The sequence below is a fragment of the Sarcophilus harrisii genome, chromosome 4 (genome assembly GCF_902635505.1).
Source record: "Sarcophilus harrisii chromosome 4, mSarHar1.11, whole genome shotgun sequence".
NCBI lineage: Eukaryota > Metazoa > Chordata > Mammalia > Dasyuromorphia > Dasyuridae > Sarcophilus > Sarcophilus harrisii.
In genome coordinates this window covers 388,588,354-388,604,911 of record NC_045429.1, presented here as the reverse complement: position 1 = coordinate 388,604,911, position 16,558 = coordinate 388,588,354, and the positions used below count along the sequence as shown (strand labels likewise).

Genomic DNA, 16,558 nt, shown 5'->3' with positions numbered 1-16,558 from the left:
TATTTGAAGATTTCCCTTTATATGACACCCACTGTTGAAGACATACTTGTTTCTGGATTTTTTCAAATCAATTTTATGTCTAACTTGTCAATAGCTGTATTAATTTCTTCATTGGGCTTTCTCAATTATTAAGCATTTCTGGTAAACACTTTAGTTGTCCTTGAGGAATTATGTGCACATTCCATTTTCCTAATACTCATATCCAGGTTCCTCCCTTACAAATTTGTGAAGTGACAGTTTTAATACACCCCGATAAACATTAGACATTTTCCCCCTTTATTTTCTCCACAGAGATGCTAGTATAATTGCAACTCAATTTTCATGTGATATAAGTGGGGCAGGAAAAAAAGTGAGTAAAACTTCAAGTGAGGCTATGTCAACATTTTTCGATAGATACGTGGGGAAGACAAAAGCAGGTCAAGAAGCTCTGTCTCTGAGTCACTTTATCCAGAGATAGTGCAAAGAGATTTCTGAAACAGATACTTAAGCATGGTATTGGACTCTGGTAATGCGCTGTTGACCAAACACAGAAAGACATTTGTTTAAGTAAATGCTTTCTCATAAAACTTGTTTCATTACTTGAATCAAAAATATAATTTCTAAAAAATGTACAACAGAAGCATTTATATAGAGGTGGGAAGTTGGGAAAGAGACTATATAGATTAAAATATTATAAACTATAATCTTAAGAATTATAACACTAGCACATTTTAAGCACACATCCAAAATGGCTCAAGTGTAAAAACTCAAGCCCAGTGACATAGTAGTGGATTTGATGGCACAATAGATACTGAACTGGCCTGGAAACCAGGACTACTAGGATCCAAATCCTCCCTCTGACAAGTCACTTATCCTGAGTTGCAAAGAAGTAACCCCTGTACATTAGTAGAGTCACTATCTTAAACCTTTTCCCAGAGTGGTGTTTAAAATACTGTAGAAGTAGGCTCTGAACAGGTCAAATTGAAGCTCTCTAAGATGAGCAAAAGCCTTATTCATGGCAGGCCTTAATTTTTTTTCATAGCTAAGTAAACTTTGGAATTTCTATTCCTCAAGCTCTATTCCTTACTTATCTTTCCAACTTCTGATACTATTGGTGAAAGAAAGAATATAGTATACTACTTCAACAAATTCTAGTTTGAGAAGCTATTTGAATAATAACAAATTAAAAAATATATATATTTTTAAAATAAAACACTTTTTATTTTGTGTAAGAAAATATAATGAAACAACAGACAATCATTTCATCAGTAATACCGTAATGAAGCTTTAAAGGGATTTAAAGAAAAGTAAAAACTCTAAAAGTTGACTGTGGCAGCAACAACTCACAAAGCAGAAATTTCAAAAGTAGAACTTATATACTCAGGGAAAAGTTTATTAATGCCTACAATTACACTATAAAGTTTTAATTCTCTGGTATACAGGATTTTCATGTAGTTTTAATGCTGCTGCTACAACTGACACAATACTAGAGACAATAAAATGGATTTAATCAGTCTAATTAGTTTTTCTAGGCCATGTTTTATTAAAGATGAGATGTAGGGCTGAGTTATTCGGGATTAGGGGAGGTAGTACAAGATACCATGTAACAGGCAAAGGTAGATTAAATAAGCAGATGCCTTCTTTCCACATCACACTGAACACAAGTTAACTAAAATGCCACATGTTCTGAAGCAGTCTCTTCAAATATAACAGTAAAGGTGAACTGCTGCACTATTTTTATATGGAATTCAAGACAAATGTTAAATATGTGTAAAGCATGGTCCACAATACTGTATTTAAAGTTTGAAATGAAGATTAGCTCAACTTTCTAATTAGATAAAAGTTCTCAAGTTATTACCTTCAAATTTCTTCATATAAACCCTCAAACAAACCTAGACATAGCTGAAAACAAACTAAAATGCTATTCAATCAGGTTTGAGAGAATAAAAACCATGTGTTGTGACTAAAACTGTTTTGAGATAAAACTGAATATGAGGTTATTAGAAATAATTTTTTAAAAAAATCTATATTTAAGGCTCATTATCACTTTTTGTTGAAGTTAAGCTGAAAATCACAAAACTGCTCTCACAAGTCACAATTTCCCTTTTTAAAGACTTGAAATATTAAGATGAATTCCAATGTATCATTATAAATATGACAGAACTCATATTAAACTTTTTTATCCTTCCATTTTGGGATTAAGTAAAATAAGCTACTTGCCAGGTAAAGGACAATTTAAAAAGTTGAACTGATTATATATGTACTCTAGACTAACAGTCCATAATTCTACTTGCTGAATGCCAAAGGAATCAAAGTTCCCCCTTTTCTGTCAACAAGCTGCCTATTAGGTTTATCTTTCAACTTAAAATTCAGATTGTAAATTGTTTTTATTAAATATTCTTAGTGTCTTTGGAGCCCAAATATCCAACTATAGAAGCAATCATAATTTGTTTTAAGATATAACACCTTACATTTTCTTAAATGAGTTCCTTTCGATTAAAAAAAGATTTCATAAATTGGAAAGAGATTTTTGTAAATCTCTTTAAACTACCAATTTCAGAATCATTCTCAGGTACACTCTCTTATATAAATACCATTTGTTTAAATTAAAAAACGCAACAAATCTAGCAGGTTAACAGGTCAAAGAAGTTATAAAATTGACCCAATTTAAATAAAAATAATATAATCCTCACTTACTAATGTTTAACAAACAGCTGTTTTCCATACTTCCTGTTCTTTTCCCATCCCCTCCCCCATTGGACAGGAAACTGCTTCTAACAAATGAATCAGCCAGAAGTCTAAAGCAAGCAGCCACCAGATGATTTTTCTTTGTTTATAATCACAGGCACTTTAAAAAACATTTCTCTCCCCACCCCCAAATACCTACTTAAGAATTAATGACTAATAATTTTAATAGATATTAAAATACATGATGATTACTGAAAATGGGCCTAACTCCTAATTTGATCTTATATAAACAGTAAACAGAGCATAAATATTCAGATCTGCACAAAAATCATCAGATGATTCATACAAAATTCAAACGGACACACTATAAATTCAAGAAATTGAGAGTACTTGAATGGAACTGGGTGACCATAACCCAATGATTGGTTTGAATTAACATACATGACCTTTCTTAAAAAAAAAAAAAAAAAAAAAAAAGCTTACATAAAAAAGACAAAACTTCTTTATCCAATCTATTCTGTTTTTCTTTCCTCAAAGAAGCCAAAGACACATATAATAGCTTTCATTCTTCTTCACTCCCAAAATTTAAAATTCAAAGATTAAAATAAAAATTTGCATGTTTTCCTTGATTTTGAATATCTAAAACAAATAAAAGTGATTTAAAATTCCTTAGCATAAATACTGAAAATATGACAGTATAATTTTCATATGTATGGCAAAAAAACAAAACAAAACAAAAAACCAAACATATTTTCTAGGCAAGCATTAAAAAAAAAAAATTTCAAATGTTCTAACACAATCAAGATTGACTACTGTATAACTTTAATACACACAATATAGTTCCAAAAAATCAATCTTTCTAAGCATCTGCAGAATGAGGGGGCTATACTTGATAATCTAATGGACACAAGTGCCTGTGTCAGACACTGTTCTAGGCGCTCTGGATACAAAGACAAAAATTACACAAGTTATGTTATAGAGATGGCAGATGCCCTAAGTTATTACTGAGACCATTCTGCTTACTAAAATTAGCATAAATGCAGAACTAAGAACAAAAGTGTATTTACCACAATTATTCCCAACAACGTTTGAGAGATTTCAAGTGCGCCTCTTACCACAATAGCATGAGGAGAATGCACTAAAGACTTAAGTTCATTCAGGTCGTTTTCAGCCTGCAAAAATTGATATAAAAGAGAGAAAAACAAAAGTATTATGATATGCACGTCAGATGTTTAACTTAACATCAGTTATACAGTTCCATATACCCTACTTTACCTTATCCCAGTCTCCTTCCATGACATGATTTCGGAATTTGGTAGCAGAAGGATGTTCTAAACGACATCCTGACTCTTGCATGAGGAGATCAACTGTCTGGCTGCAGGAGAGATACAGTGTAAAAAGACCTGACCAACTTCAGGGTTTTACTTTTCCAAATATACCAATACCTATGCAACAGTGTGAATTTTTTTCCCCAAAAGAACTAATTTTATTTTAAGTTATAGTGACATAAGGAAAAAAAAATGCACATAAGCCCCAAGTTTGTTGAGCTACACACACTGGAGCAATCTCCTACTACATCCATATTGGGGTACTAGGTTTAAAAACTTGTATACAACTTCAAAAATAAGTGTACTTCCCCCAGTTTTGCCACTTGAAACGTGAATACTTTGGGAAAATAGAAGTTTTAAAATATAACATTTGTTGCAATCAAGTGGCAATTGGGAAAGTAGGAAACCACCTATCTATATTATCACTATTTTAAATAAAATTACTATACTATATAAGTTGCTCTCAGTGATGTCTAGTATAAAATACATCCAAGTTTTGTGTCTGCATCAACACTTTAAGAGGTCAATTATTTAAAAAAGAAATTTAAAAAGCAAAACAAATCACTCTCCCCCCCACCACCTTTCTAACTAAAAATAGCAAATTTACTATGCTGTAGGCTCCAAACAGTCACGAGTTATTTTCTCCCTCTGCTGTCAGCTTGCCTAATTTCAGCAATACATTTTACATTTACTAAGCTCATTTAATACCAAATCCATCTTTATCATAGAGTGTGGAATCTTCTCTCATGGCAAACAGTTCCTTTTGGAGGCAGGGGAAAGAGGAGATAAATATGGCTGTTTGGCTTTTTATATATATATATAGCTTGCTCCTTAGGTCTGTTTTGTTATTTCAAAAGTCCTAATTTATCTGCTTAACATTTTCTTGTTTTAATGTTTTTCCCCAACCTCTATTAATTTTTAAGCAAAATACAGCTGACCTCCAAGTATGGCTTGTGTCGATGCACTTATGTCACTTTTCAAAACTTCTTATTTCTTTCTCAAACAAACCTATAAATCAAAAACTGCACAGTGGCAAGCCCAAAGGCTTATTTTAATCTAAGCTTTGCAGCCAGGAAACTCTGACTGCTGGAGGTGTTTTTTTTGTGTGTGTGTGTGAGAGAGTCTCCTTTAGGTCCTGCCCCTTCCACCTCCTCCACCATTCTCAAAAGCTTTCAGTCTCTAGAAGAACCCTTCCCCCACTCCCTGGGTTTTTCCTTTATTGATGTGTAAACAAACTGATAGCAGTTTGTGGCCAAGGTTAGCCCCCTTCACCTCTCTCGGGGTGCCTCGAGCCACCTAGACTAGAGCCTATGTGGTCAGATCAGCTATGCCTTCCCAAACATCTTACGGAAAATAATCAGGATTTGACAGTAGTTTGTGGCCTGTGTCCTGAACACACAAAGCTTAACAAGTAACACAAACATGTCTCCTCTGCGCCATTATTCCTGTTTGATTTCCTCAGCAACTCTTCTTTCCAATTGACCATCACCACCAGCTGCACACCCTCCCCTCCGTCCCCTTCCGCGACCCAACACTTGTGGGTGTCCAGCTTTCCTGGCTGGCAACCCCGCTACGGCGGCCCCCTCTCCGGGAGAAGCTTCTCCCGGGGTTCCCGGCACAGATGTCTAAAACACGCTCCCAAGGCCGAGCCCTCCGAGATTCATTATTTCCACCAGACCGGGCCCCTCCTCCCCCTCCCCCGGCATTTTTATACATCTGTCTCGGCCGACCGATAATTAAGTTCCAGGGGGGTAGTTTGGGGCGGGGTGGGGGAGGGGGCAGCTGGGGGGAGTTCAGGGCCTGGCTCGGCGAGCCGCGGTTTGCCAGCCTTCCAGTCTCTCCGTCCGATTGTCTCCTGCTCCTGTCTCCCCGGGGGTCTCCCCGGGCGCCACTCCGCGGCGGAACTGTCCGTCAGGGCAGCCCTCCTCGGGCCCCCCCCCCCCCCCCCCCCGGCCCCCGATCGCAGCGCTTTCCGAGGCATACTTACTTGAGCCCTAAGCCATGCAAGTGCTGTCCTATTAACCTAATCACATCCTCGTCGGACTGGGAGAGTCTCTTCTTCTTCTTCAGGCTACTGCCCAGCTCCGAGGAGGCCACCGACGAGGAAGACGCGGCCGTGGGGGCCGAGGTGGCCGCGGCGACGGCGGGCGAGGCGGAGGCCGCCCCGCCGGGGACCCCGTTATTGACATTCAGGCTGTTGCTATTGTTGCTGGCGGCGGAGGGGGCAGAGGGCAGCAGCCCATTGGCGTGGGCCAGGTCTCCCCCGGACGAAGTGGACGAGGGCGACGACTCCCCGTTCTGGGCCGAGAGGCAGGCGAGCTCCTGGGTCTGTCCCTGGCCCCCGCCTCCGGGGCCGCCGCCGCCGCCGCCGCCACCTCCTCCGCCGCCGCCGCCGCCGCCGCCTCCTCCTCCTCCTCCTCCTGCCCCGTTGGCCTGCATGATGCTGCCGCTGACCAGGCTGTGGCCGCTACTGCGGTGGGGGGCGGCAGCGGCGGCAGGAGGGGCAGCAGCCGCGGGGAGTCCCACCACTACCACCACGGAGGAGGAGGAGGAGGAGGAGGAAGAAGAGGAAGAGGAGGAGGAGGTGGAGGAGGACGAGGACGACGACGACGACGAGGACGGGGGGGAGAGGCCTGCTCTGCCTGCCGAAGCCCCGGGCTCTCCTGCTCCCTCCGCCGCCGAGGCTCGGGGTTTCTTCCGCGGGGGCGGGGAGGCTCCGCCGGTGTCCGAGTCGGAGGAGGAGGAAGCGGAGGCCAGAGTTTCCTCGCCGAGAGAGGCCGTGGTGGGAAGCCGGTGGGGCGAGGCGGAGGAGGGGAGGAGGGGGACGGGGAGAGGGCCGGGGTGAGGGGGGGAGGGAAGAGGGGACAGGGAAGCGGGGAGGGGGGGAGGGAGAAGGGGGGGTGAGGAAGAGGAGGAGGATTTGGGCCCTGTCCCCCCCCTCCCGGAGGCAGCTGGGGTGCCCGGCCCGGGGGTCGCTCCCGTAGGGGGGGGGCGCCGCTGGGGCGGCGACGGCCGCTGCTGGGGAGGGGGGAGCCTGCCGCTGTGCTGAGCCCCGGCTGCGGCTGCTGCGGCGGCGGCGGCGGCGGCAGCGGAGGCAGCTGCCGCCTCTGTCTTCGGTCCCGCTCCGCTCCCTGGTGTGTTGATTCTTCCCCCAGCTGCTGCCTAATGGAGTCCAGGCGTCCGCGTCACAGGAAATGCCTATACTGCCCTCCTCACTCACTTCCGGTGGCAGGTATGGAACCTATAGGGGGGCCTGTCACCCGGCACGTGCGACAGGGGGCAGGCTCCCGGAAAGTTGGGAGGGCGGGCGCGCCCGGGCGGCCCCCGGGGCGGGCGGGCGGGCTGGCGGTCCGAGCACCGGCTTCTCCCCCTTCTCCCTGGGCCGGTGTGAGCAGCTGGCGGTGCGGTGCGTGTGAGAGTGTGCGCGCCAGTGTGACCTAGAACGCGGGCCATAGGCGATGACACTGCAAACATCCCGCCGGCCTCCTTGGCCAGGGGTAGGGGGCCGAGTGTTCCCGGCAGCCCCGGCCACAGGGTGGAGGCCCTCTCCGCCGGGCGGCGGTTGTCCCCCGAGACCCCGCTCCCCCAGGGAGAGCCTTGGGTTCCCCCTCGGCGGGCGCTTCCTTCTGGCCATTTTTGAATGTCCCGGGCCATCTTTGAGCAGCAGAGGGCCTAGTGGTGGTGGCGATAGAGCCATTTCTAGAGCTTCGGAGCCCCCGGGCGCCTCACGCTCGCATCCGTGCCTCGAACGTGGGGAAACCCAGTGAAAGCGAACTTCCGGGCACCTTACTCTGCGGCAGATGCTGCTCAGTGTTTGCCTGTTTTCCTAGAGCAGGGTCAATTCCGAGAAAACAGCGTGGAGGGGCAGCGAGAGGGGCGGGCTCGTCATGGGGAGGTCGCGTCTCTGACACAGCTCTGCGACCCTGCGCTTCTCAGCCACAAATAGGAGACAAGATTTGTCCTCCCAAAGTGGCCTTTGCGAGGAGTGTCTTTTGCGAACTTTGGAGATAAAAAAGGATACCATGTCTATTTCAGTTGTTCTTTGCAAAAGGAGGGACTCGTATTTTGATTTTTTGGTTCAGAAATTTTATTCACCATATTTTCTGGTTATGTGGAAGCCTTTTTTTTTTGGGGGGGGGGAGGGTAATGGTTGGAATATGTGTTAATTAAGTGAGCTACAGACAGGTCTCTTAGCACCAGGGAGAGCACCCTATTTATTATTATTATTATTATTACCAGCTTCCTTCCTGAGTCATTGTCAGTCTAGTCCCAGTAGTTGGGAGAACTCAAAGCAAAGATGGGAACAATCATGATTTCATAGGATTAATGACTTAAAGGGACAGCTCCAGGCTTGAAGTGCTAAAATTAAGTGTGACGTTAATATGTCAGTCAACATGACTTATTCATACTTAAATGGATCTGTGATCTCATCTGTTTGGACATCCTTTCCAATGGTGCAGATCCCATCTTTCTACATCTCATCTTGGAACATGTCATTCTTTAAACCCAATATCATGAAGTCTTCCTTTGGTTCTTTAATTTAAAGTCCTTCATAATGTGTCTTCAACCTACCTTTCCAGGATAACTGCATATTACTCTCTTTCAGGCACTGTACATTCCAGCCAAACTGGTCTACTTGCTGTTTCCTGTATTCTACATTCCATCTTCCATCTCTGTGCCTTTGAACAAGCTATTGTCTATGACTGGAATGCACTTCTTCACAACCTTCTTTTAGAATCCCTTGCTTCCTTCAAGGTCCAGTTTATATGCTACCATCTTTACAAAGCCTTTCTTAACTTCCCTCAGTTGCTAACACCCTCCCCTCAGGGAGCTTATTTTGTCTATATTTTGTATTAACTTTTGTTTTCATATTCTTTCCCTTAATAGTATGGAAGAAACTTTTTTTGTTTCTATCTTTTTATCCTCAGCATATAGCACAGTGTCTGGCACATAGTAATTGCTTAAGATAAATGTTTGCTAATCCTATATGATGATCTATTCTGATGGATGGGACCACCTCCAGCAATGAGATGAACCAAATCAGTTCCAATAGAGCAGTAATGAATTGAATCAACTACATTCAGCGAAAGAACTCTGGGAGATGACTATGAACCATCACATAGAATTCCCAGTCCCTCTATTTTTGTCCGCCTGCATTTTTTATTTCCTTCACAGGCTAACTGTACACTATTTCAGATTCTTTTTATACAGCAAAATAACTGTTAGGACATGTATGCTTATATTGTATTTAATTTACACTTTGACATAATTAACATGTATTGGTCAACCTGCCATCTAGGGGAGGGAATGGGGGGAAGGAGGGGAAAAATTGGAACAAAAAGTTTGGCAATTGTCAATGCTGTAAAATTACCCATACATATAACCTGTAAATAAAAAACTATAATAATAATTTTAAAAAAAGATAAATGTTTGCTGAATGAACAGATAGCACTTAGAGTATCTATTGTACCTTTCTCTTTCTACATGATCAGCCTGTCCTTTTTTGGTCGTATGGGTTGAAATGTGATGAAATTATTTATGTCTCCTCTTGTCAAAATTATTGACAATATTCATCCTCACTATTATTGGGTTGAATCTTGATCATCTAATTACATTATACAAATGCATAGATAGAAGCTATTCATTCATAGGCTCATAGATGTTTGAGCTGGAAGGAACCTTAGAAGCCATCATCTAATTTAATGGCATGAAACTCAGATAGAAATTGGGGCTACATATTGACTTATACAACATAAGTAATGCAAATCTGTGGTTTTCTTATAGGCAGTAAGATACAGTACTAGTCCTAGACCTAGGAAGACTGAAGTCCACTAACTGTATGATCCTAAGCAAGTCATTTAACTTTTATTTGCTTTAGTCTACTGGGGAAGGAAGTGACAAATCACTCCAGGATCTTTACTAAGAAAACCCCGTGGACAGAATTGACATGCTTTGGCCCATGGGATCATGAAATCAGATGTGATTGAACAACAACAAAAATGCTGCATTGAGTCTTTATTTTCTTAAACATTTCCCAAAGACTCTTCAGTCTGGTTCTGACTGGGAGTTTTTCTGTCCCTTTGAGGCCCCCCTCAGCTTAAAGGGCACCTCTGATTCTGGTTCAAACCCTGAGTTTTTCAGATGTGAAAATTGAGATCAGTTTCAGTGACTTTCCCAGTATCATATAATGAGTTGGTAGCAGAACCTGAACTTAAACCCAAATCTCTCCACTCCAACGTAAGCATTCTTTCAATTGTTCTATGGCTTCTTGGTCTTCATATAAGTTACAAGTTAGCTATCATATGGAATTTACCAAGAAACTTAGGTTTGTTAAAGTTATAATATTAGTAGTTTATAAATAATTTTGAGGATTAAAGGAATTTAAAATATATAATGAAATGATTTTTGTATAAAATTAAATTTGAACTTTAATTTAGGAGAGTGGGAAGAGTAAACATTGAGAGATACTGTTGCATTTTTAGGAATTTTTTAGTAATTTTTGTGTGCTTTCAGGTGCCTGAGAAAGGTGATTCACATGAACTGTTTTTATTTAGTTGAGATAGGCCCTGTTTAAGGTCTAAGGGCATGGTCACTATATCCAGCAAAGCCTGAATTACTAGATAGTAAACACCTTCAAAGATCCTTATTAGCATATTATAGCTTTCAGTCAACCTTATTATTAGTAGTACTATTGTTATTATGGTTTATGTAGGACTTTATATTTGCAAAGTATTTTATGATAACTTTTTGGCCTGATGCTGCACTTAGGATAAATTACTGATTAACTTCTGTAAGTTTTATGAAATACACAGGTACTCAAAGATTGCTGAAAATGTACACTTATTTAGTAAATGTAAAAAGACAAAAAGGAAAAGCACTGGATTTAATTCAAGTATTAGTCCCTGAAGTCCCCTTGATTAAAACATAGTAAAATGCTTTCCAATCATCTTGCTTCTTCTCTATGGAATGTTTCTTATCAGAACTGCATATATAAGCCTATTTTTCCCTTTAAAACCACTGGTTCAAGAAAATAAAAACCACCTATTCTCTGGGCAATTTTTAATATTTTTAAGTGTAGAGCCAAATCTTCTGACTCATATCTCTGTCAGATGTATCTTCCAAAAGCAAAGGTTTTTTTCATACTATTTCACATTCCACTCAAAAACTTTAAATAACCTCCCATTTTATACTGAATCAATTTCAGACTTCTTAAACTAAGAAGAAGGCTAAACTAGTCTTCTACAACATTGTTCTAATTCACCCACCTATCTTTCTGACCTTACTATCTATTACTCTGCTTTGGAGTCCAAATTTGCCATGCTTTTTCTTACCTCTGTGCCTTTGCTTGTGCATACTTACTTCTTTTCTACAGGTTTAATTACTACCTCCCCTTCAAGACCAGCTCAGTTCCAGCTTCATTCATTTAACTTTTCTTGGCCATAACAAGGCCAATGGTCTCTCCCTCTTATTGATAGGGTTCATTATCTGTAACAGGGCTTTTTGAAATTTTTTCACCTACAACCCCCTTTAGTGCAAGAAATTTTTACGTGTCTTCAGCTATGTAGGGATATAAAATAGGTATACAAATCAGTCATTTACTGATAATAAATCATAATTTTGTGACCCCCATATGGACCTAGAGTTCAAGAAGCTTTGATCTATATCACTTATTTGGCATTTAAACACAACCTACCTTAAGTGAATCACTTAATCCTTCTAGCCTCAGTTTTCTTATGTGTAAGATGTTCTAGATGGTCCATAATGTCCCTTCTAGCTCCAGACCTATGATCCTGTGAAATGTAATGCCTTTTGACCTCACTTGTATTGATCTTTTGTTGAACCCTGGTATTCTTGATTATAAATCCAGTGCTCTATTTGTTCTGCCATTTAGGTGCCTGAAGATAGAAATTCTCTGTCCCTAGGAGACTAGGTCCTGGGTTAGCAATTCCTGAATGTAAAAATGATTTCTTCCCCAAATTACGGATGGTATATTTCTTATAGTTCTAAAAGTGAGGTAACTATGAGCAGATTTAAGAATAAAGATCCAAATAGTGTCTGTCTGTCTCTCTCTGTAATTTAAGTTTGTATTTATACTTAATTTATAAAACATGAACTGGTTGCAACATGTAACCTGTGAGGAACCTTGAAGAAGAAGAATAAAAGGTACCACCAGGGAAATGTGTGATGGAAAGAGAATACGGACAAGTCAGATGTTGATGGTGAGGAAAGAGAGTTGGATATTTTGAAAGCTCTACTAGTCAATTCAGGATGTCAGGAGAAATCAAAAAGGGCCTCTAACATTAAGAGGGATCTTTCTGTGGCAAATCTGGAAGAGGACATGGACAAGTCTCATAGAATGGGAAGGCATGCATGGATTATGATCTGTATCCTTGGAGGGAAAATCTAAATAGATGATCCATTGGGAGTATTTGAATCGTGAGTCTTGACCCTTTTGAATTAATAAATGGGTCTTTATTGATCACCTACCTTGTGGGGCTATAACTCTATGGGGAAATTCAGAGGCTCTCCTGTATTGTCATTTTCTATTTCACTACAATCTTTTTAAAGGCAGAGATAATGAATTACCTAGAGTTTGTATTTTCCTAAGGCTCTGAACAGGAACTTAAACACATTGGACACTTAAATGGATGTGGAATGAATGAATAGCAGTGATATGGATCTAAAACATAAAAAGTTTCCTGGTTTAAAATAATTAAGAATGACAATGTGGATGTTTAATGGGACATATAAGTCACAAGGGTACTGAGACATCACTTGGGTCTCCAATATTTAGTCAGATATTTGTACAGGTTACCTGTGAAGTCTCATCCAGCTCTAGCACTATGATCCTATGAAATGTAATGCCTTATGATATCATCAGTTAACTTTAAGTATCCTATTAATAATAATCACCTATATAGTGCTATGTGTTATCTCATCTGATCCTCAAAACCACCCCTTATCGTTATGTTCATTTTTAAATGAGTAAACTAAGGCTGAGAAAAATTAAGTGGACTAGTTTGGTCTCACACAGGTAATGCCAGAGACAGGATTTGCATCCATGTCTTCCCTATAAATTCAGTGTCCGATTTTTGGAACACTAGATTACATAGATTTCAGGAGGTCCATGAACTTGGATGGGAAAAATTATATTTTTATTTCAATGTAATTGGTTTTCTTTGTAATCCCTGTTTATTTAATTTCCTGTGTATTTAATTTTATGTATTTTGAAAAGTGTGATTCTGAGAAGGGTGTATAGATTTTACCAGATAAAGGGCCCCTGGCATGCAAAAAAGGTTAAAAATCCCTCTTCTAAGATTGTGAATTCCAGAGAAGTTATTCATCTGCATAGGTAAAAGGAGTTTCTTCACCCAAGATTTCATTATACTAGTGAAGTTATAGGTCTAATTCCTATCCCTAGTCTCATTTAGAAAATAAGCACACTAAAAACCACATTGAAATTATTATTACATTGCAATGCACTGCTCATGTGGACGTGATATCAATAAAAATGAGAGAAATATTGATCCTCAGCTGGAATGAAATGTATTAAGTTTTCTTTCTAAGTTTTCTTTTGTTTCTCCTCCATCCATACTCCTAATAGGATCTATTTGGCCATCCTTCCTTCTAGCTCTCATTTGTTTAAATTCATCAAGGGGATAAAGGGTAAAATGACATTCCTATTTATTAACATTCAAGAGTGGATAAATAATTAATAGCACTGGGAGCCCCTATGTAGAATCTAGACAGCAGGCCCTTCTGGGCTATCTTACATATTCTTCATTTCACATCTGCTGCTCAACTTTTATAAAGAGCTGTGTATCCCTCTTGTCTTGTAGTAATAATAAGTAGTGATTAATAGCAAAAATACCACTAAATACCAAGTTAAATACACGTTTAAAATTAAATCATATTTTTAGTAATATCTCTGTGTATATATATCCATATATATATATATAAATTACATTCTGTATATAAAATTAAAATTTGATTGTTAATTAAAAGTCTTCTTTCAATTTAGAATTTTAAAGCCAATGGTAGTTTCTTTATAGACAAATATTTCTAAAGGATCTTGGACATTTTCCAATTAATTGATTTTTAAAAAATCTAAGTTGATCTTACTGTTATAATACTATATGTGCATATGGCAATGATAAATTACGATAATATAAACTTTTAGGAAATAATATGAGGCAGATTTGAATAGTTTTCAAAGAAGAAAACAGTAGCTCTTTATTACTATACTATTCAGGTATAGTAAGTCTTCATTGATCACTATTTGAAAAACTTCTCAAGACAGGCTTGTTGACTAATATCTGATAAACTTTGATGTTCTGAGAGATAAAAGCAGCCTTTCTGTTTGGCCTTCTGAAAAGGACTGATGTATCTACCCCTTACTCCACATATACCTTCTATCTCCATTTTATCAGATAGAGATAGAAAGATAGGAAATAGATGGATAAATTGATATGGATAGAGGTAGAAATGGATAGATATAATAGACATAGATGTAGATGTGATATGTAGAGATAAAAATAGTTGTAGGTTGATAGGTAAATAGATACAGATAGTATATATTCTTACTCTTTATTTCTCCATCTTATTGTTTAAAAAAAAAAAAGAGTATAGAAAATGTATGCTATAAAAGCAGAGTCCTGAGTCCTAGGAAACTCTGGATTTTAGGAGGAAACTAAAATCACTACTATTTTTTTTTTCTAGTAGAAATACTGCTGTGGTTGGAGGAAGATCTGGGTTTGAATTCAGCAGTTACTAGCTAGAGGTAAGAGAAGCTCTCTGAGTGTTTCACAGAGAAGTTGTAGAGATCAAGTGAGATAATGTCTGTAAAGTACTTTGCAAACTTTAAATAATAGCAACGAGAGCCCTTCTGTAGACTTCAGACAGTATTTCCTTTTGTCTGGTCTGTCTTATTCTTAGTTTCACATCTGCTATTCAACTTTTATAAAGTACCATATAAATGTCATCTATTATTATTATTTCTACTTTTATTTCTTTACTTGCAATGTCAGTCATAAACAGTAGGGTTTTCATAGATTCATAGATAGAAGCAAAACATTGTTGCATTAAATTCGCTAAGTGTCAGTGCAGGAACAGGAATAGAGGTTGCCCTATCAGTGGGTTATTAAACTTTGCCCTGTTATGTGTACAATGGCTCGGTCCTTCATCTCTGAAGACTAATAAGTACCAGTGCATCCGCTCTTCTAATAGAGCTAGTCATGACTATATGAAGGGATTTTTTTTCTCACTGAGGTTCCACCAACTTCAAGAAGATGAATTTACTGGTGACTTTGAATGAGTCTTTCTCCTTTTAAACCAATGATCCTGTGACCTCTCAGGATCTCAGTTTCCTCATCTGTAAAATGGGAGGATTGGACTTCACTGGACTATCTTAGGGTCCATCTCATTCAGACATTCTATGTTTAATATCACATTAAAACTTAGGGGGAGGAGACAAATCGGTCTTTTGTTCCATTTCTGTTGCCTTAGTCTCATCATCTATGTACCTCTTTCCTACTTTCTTGCTTTGTCTCTCTGTCTCTGTCAAGTCTGTTTCTCCCTTCTCTCCCTTCCATGAATTTTATTGGCTAACTCATCTGTCAATCATTGGGCCTGCTGGGAATTGTTGTCATATTGACAATGGGTGGGCCACACCTCTTGATCTCTTTTTCCTTCTTCCCTTCCCGGCTTCTACCAAGAACAGAGTCCTGAATGCTAACCCGAAAAGGTCTAAGTCAGGTTATTATTCAGGACAGGCCAGAGCAATCCTGGTCCTTTCTTGTTTTCTCCATCCCCACCTCCTAAGTAACTAGGGAGGAGAAGGCGGGAGCGGAACAGGCTTAATCAGCACCTTGTGCCAGAATCATGTCCCTGGGGAGAGCCCTGTGGGTGCCAGGGTAGCTGGTCACTCCCTTGCAGTGTTTGTAGCGATTCCACAAAGCCCACCTGCCTTTCTGAAGGCTCCAAGGGACAGCCGGGGTGCCATCAGATCCATCTCACTGGGTTGTCATTGTCTGTAGAAGGCCCAAGTTACAATCTCAGTATTTCCCTTAGAAAAGGTAGACACATGAAGCTGTTAGCACCCAATAAAAAGATATTCAAATCTGGGAATCATCTGCATAGAGATGGTAATTGAACCCATGGGAGCTAATGAGGTCACCAAGTGAGAAAAGAGAGCCTGCAACTAGGCTCTGGACTCCTTTGTCAGATTAGTTAGGAATTTTGGAAAACAGAAGAATGGGACATAGGACAGGAACGTTTTAATGGGACAGAATAATAAGATTTGGAATCTAGAAGGCTATTTTAAAGATCACGCTAATAATAATTAGTTTTCAAATAATTGAAAGCAGTACTTAAAAAAAAAAAACTTTCAAGAGTTAGTATTTTGTTGAAAAAGTTGTCTTTGCATAATATACCCACGTCCTCTCCCCCCCACCCCCAGAATCCTCCTCCTTGCCCAAATTATCCAAGAATAAACTATTCTTTTAACTTAATAAAATAATCAATTCAACCATCAACAAACAATTAGTAAATGTTTATTATGTGAA

At 39.8% G+C, this 16,558-nt stretch overlaps 2 protein-coding genes across 2 annotated transcripts in view; both read right to left on the bottom strand.

The window, feature by feature from the left end:
- Window positions 1-6,526, bottom strand: part of WDR26 (WD repeat domain 26) — a 41,866-nt gene extending 35,340 nt beyond the window's left edge. Inside the window, exons 1-3 of the mRNA XM_031967053.1 lie at window positions 5,983-6,526; window positions 3,943-4,042; window positions 3,783-3,839 (exon numbers count right to left, since the gene is read on the bottom strand). Coding sequence (XP_031822913.1) covers window positions 3,783-3,839; window positions 3,943-4,042; window positions 5,983-6,434 — 609 coding nt within the window. The 5' untranslated portion in view covers window positions 6,435-6,526. The remainder of the gene's footprint in view (window positions 1-3,782; window positions 3,840-3,942; window positions 4,043-5,982) is intronic.
- Window positions 6,463-7,177, bottom strand: LOC116423643 (proline-rich protein 2-like; the record flags this gene model as incomplete). The annotated part of the gene is made up of 2 exons (XM_031968699.1): window positions 6,463-6,523; window positions 6,633-7,177. Coding segments are annotated over 2 exons (606 nt in total), but the record flags the coding sequence as incomplete, so codon positions are not given.
- Window positions 7,178-16,558: the final 9,381 nt, after the last annotated feature.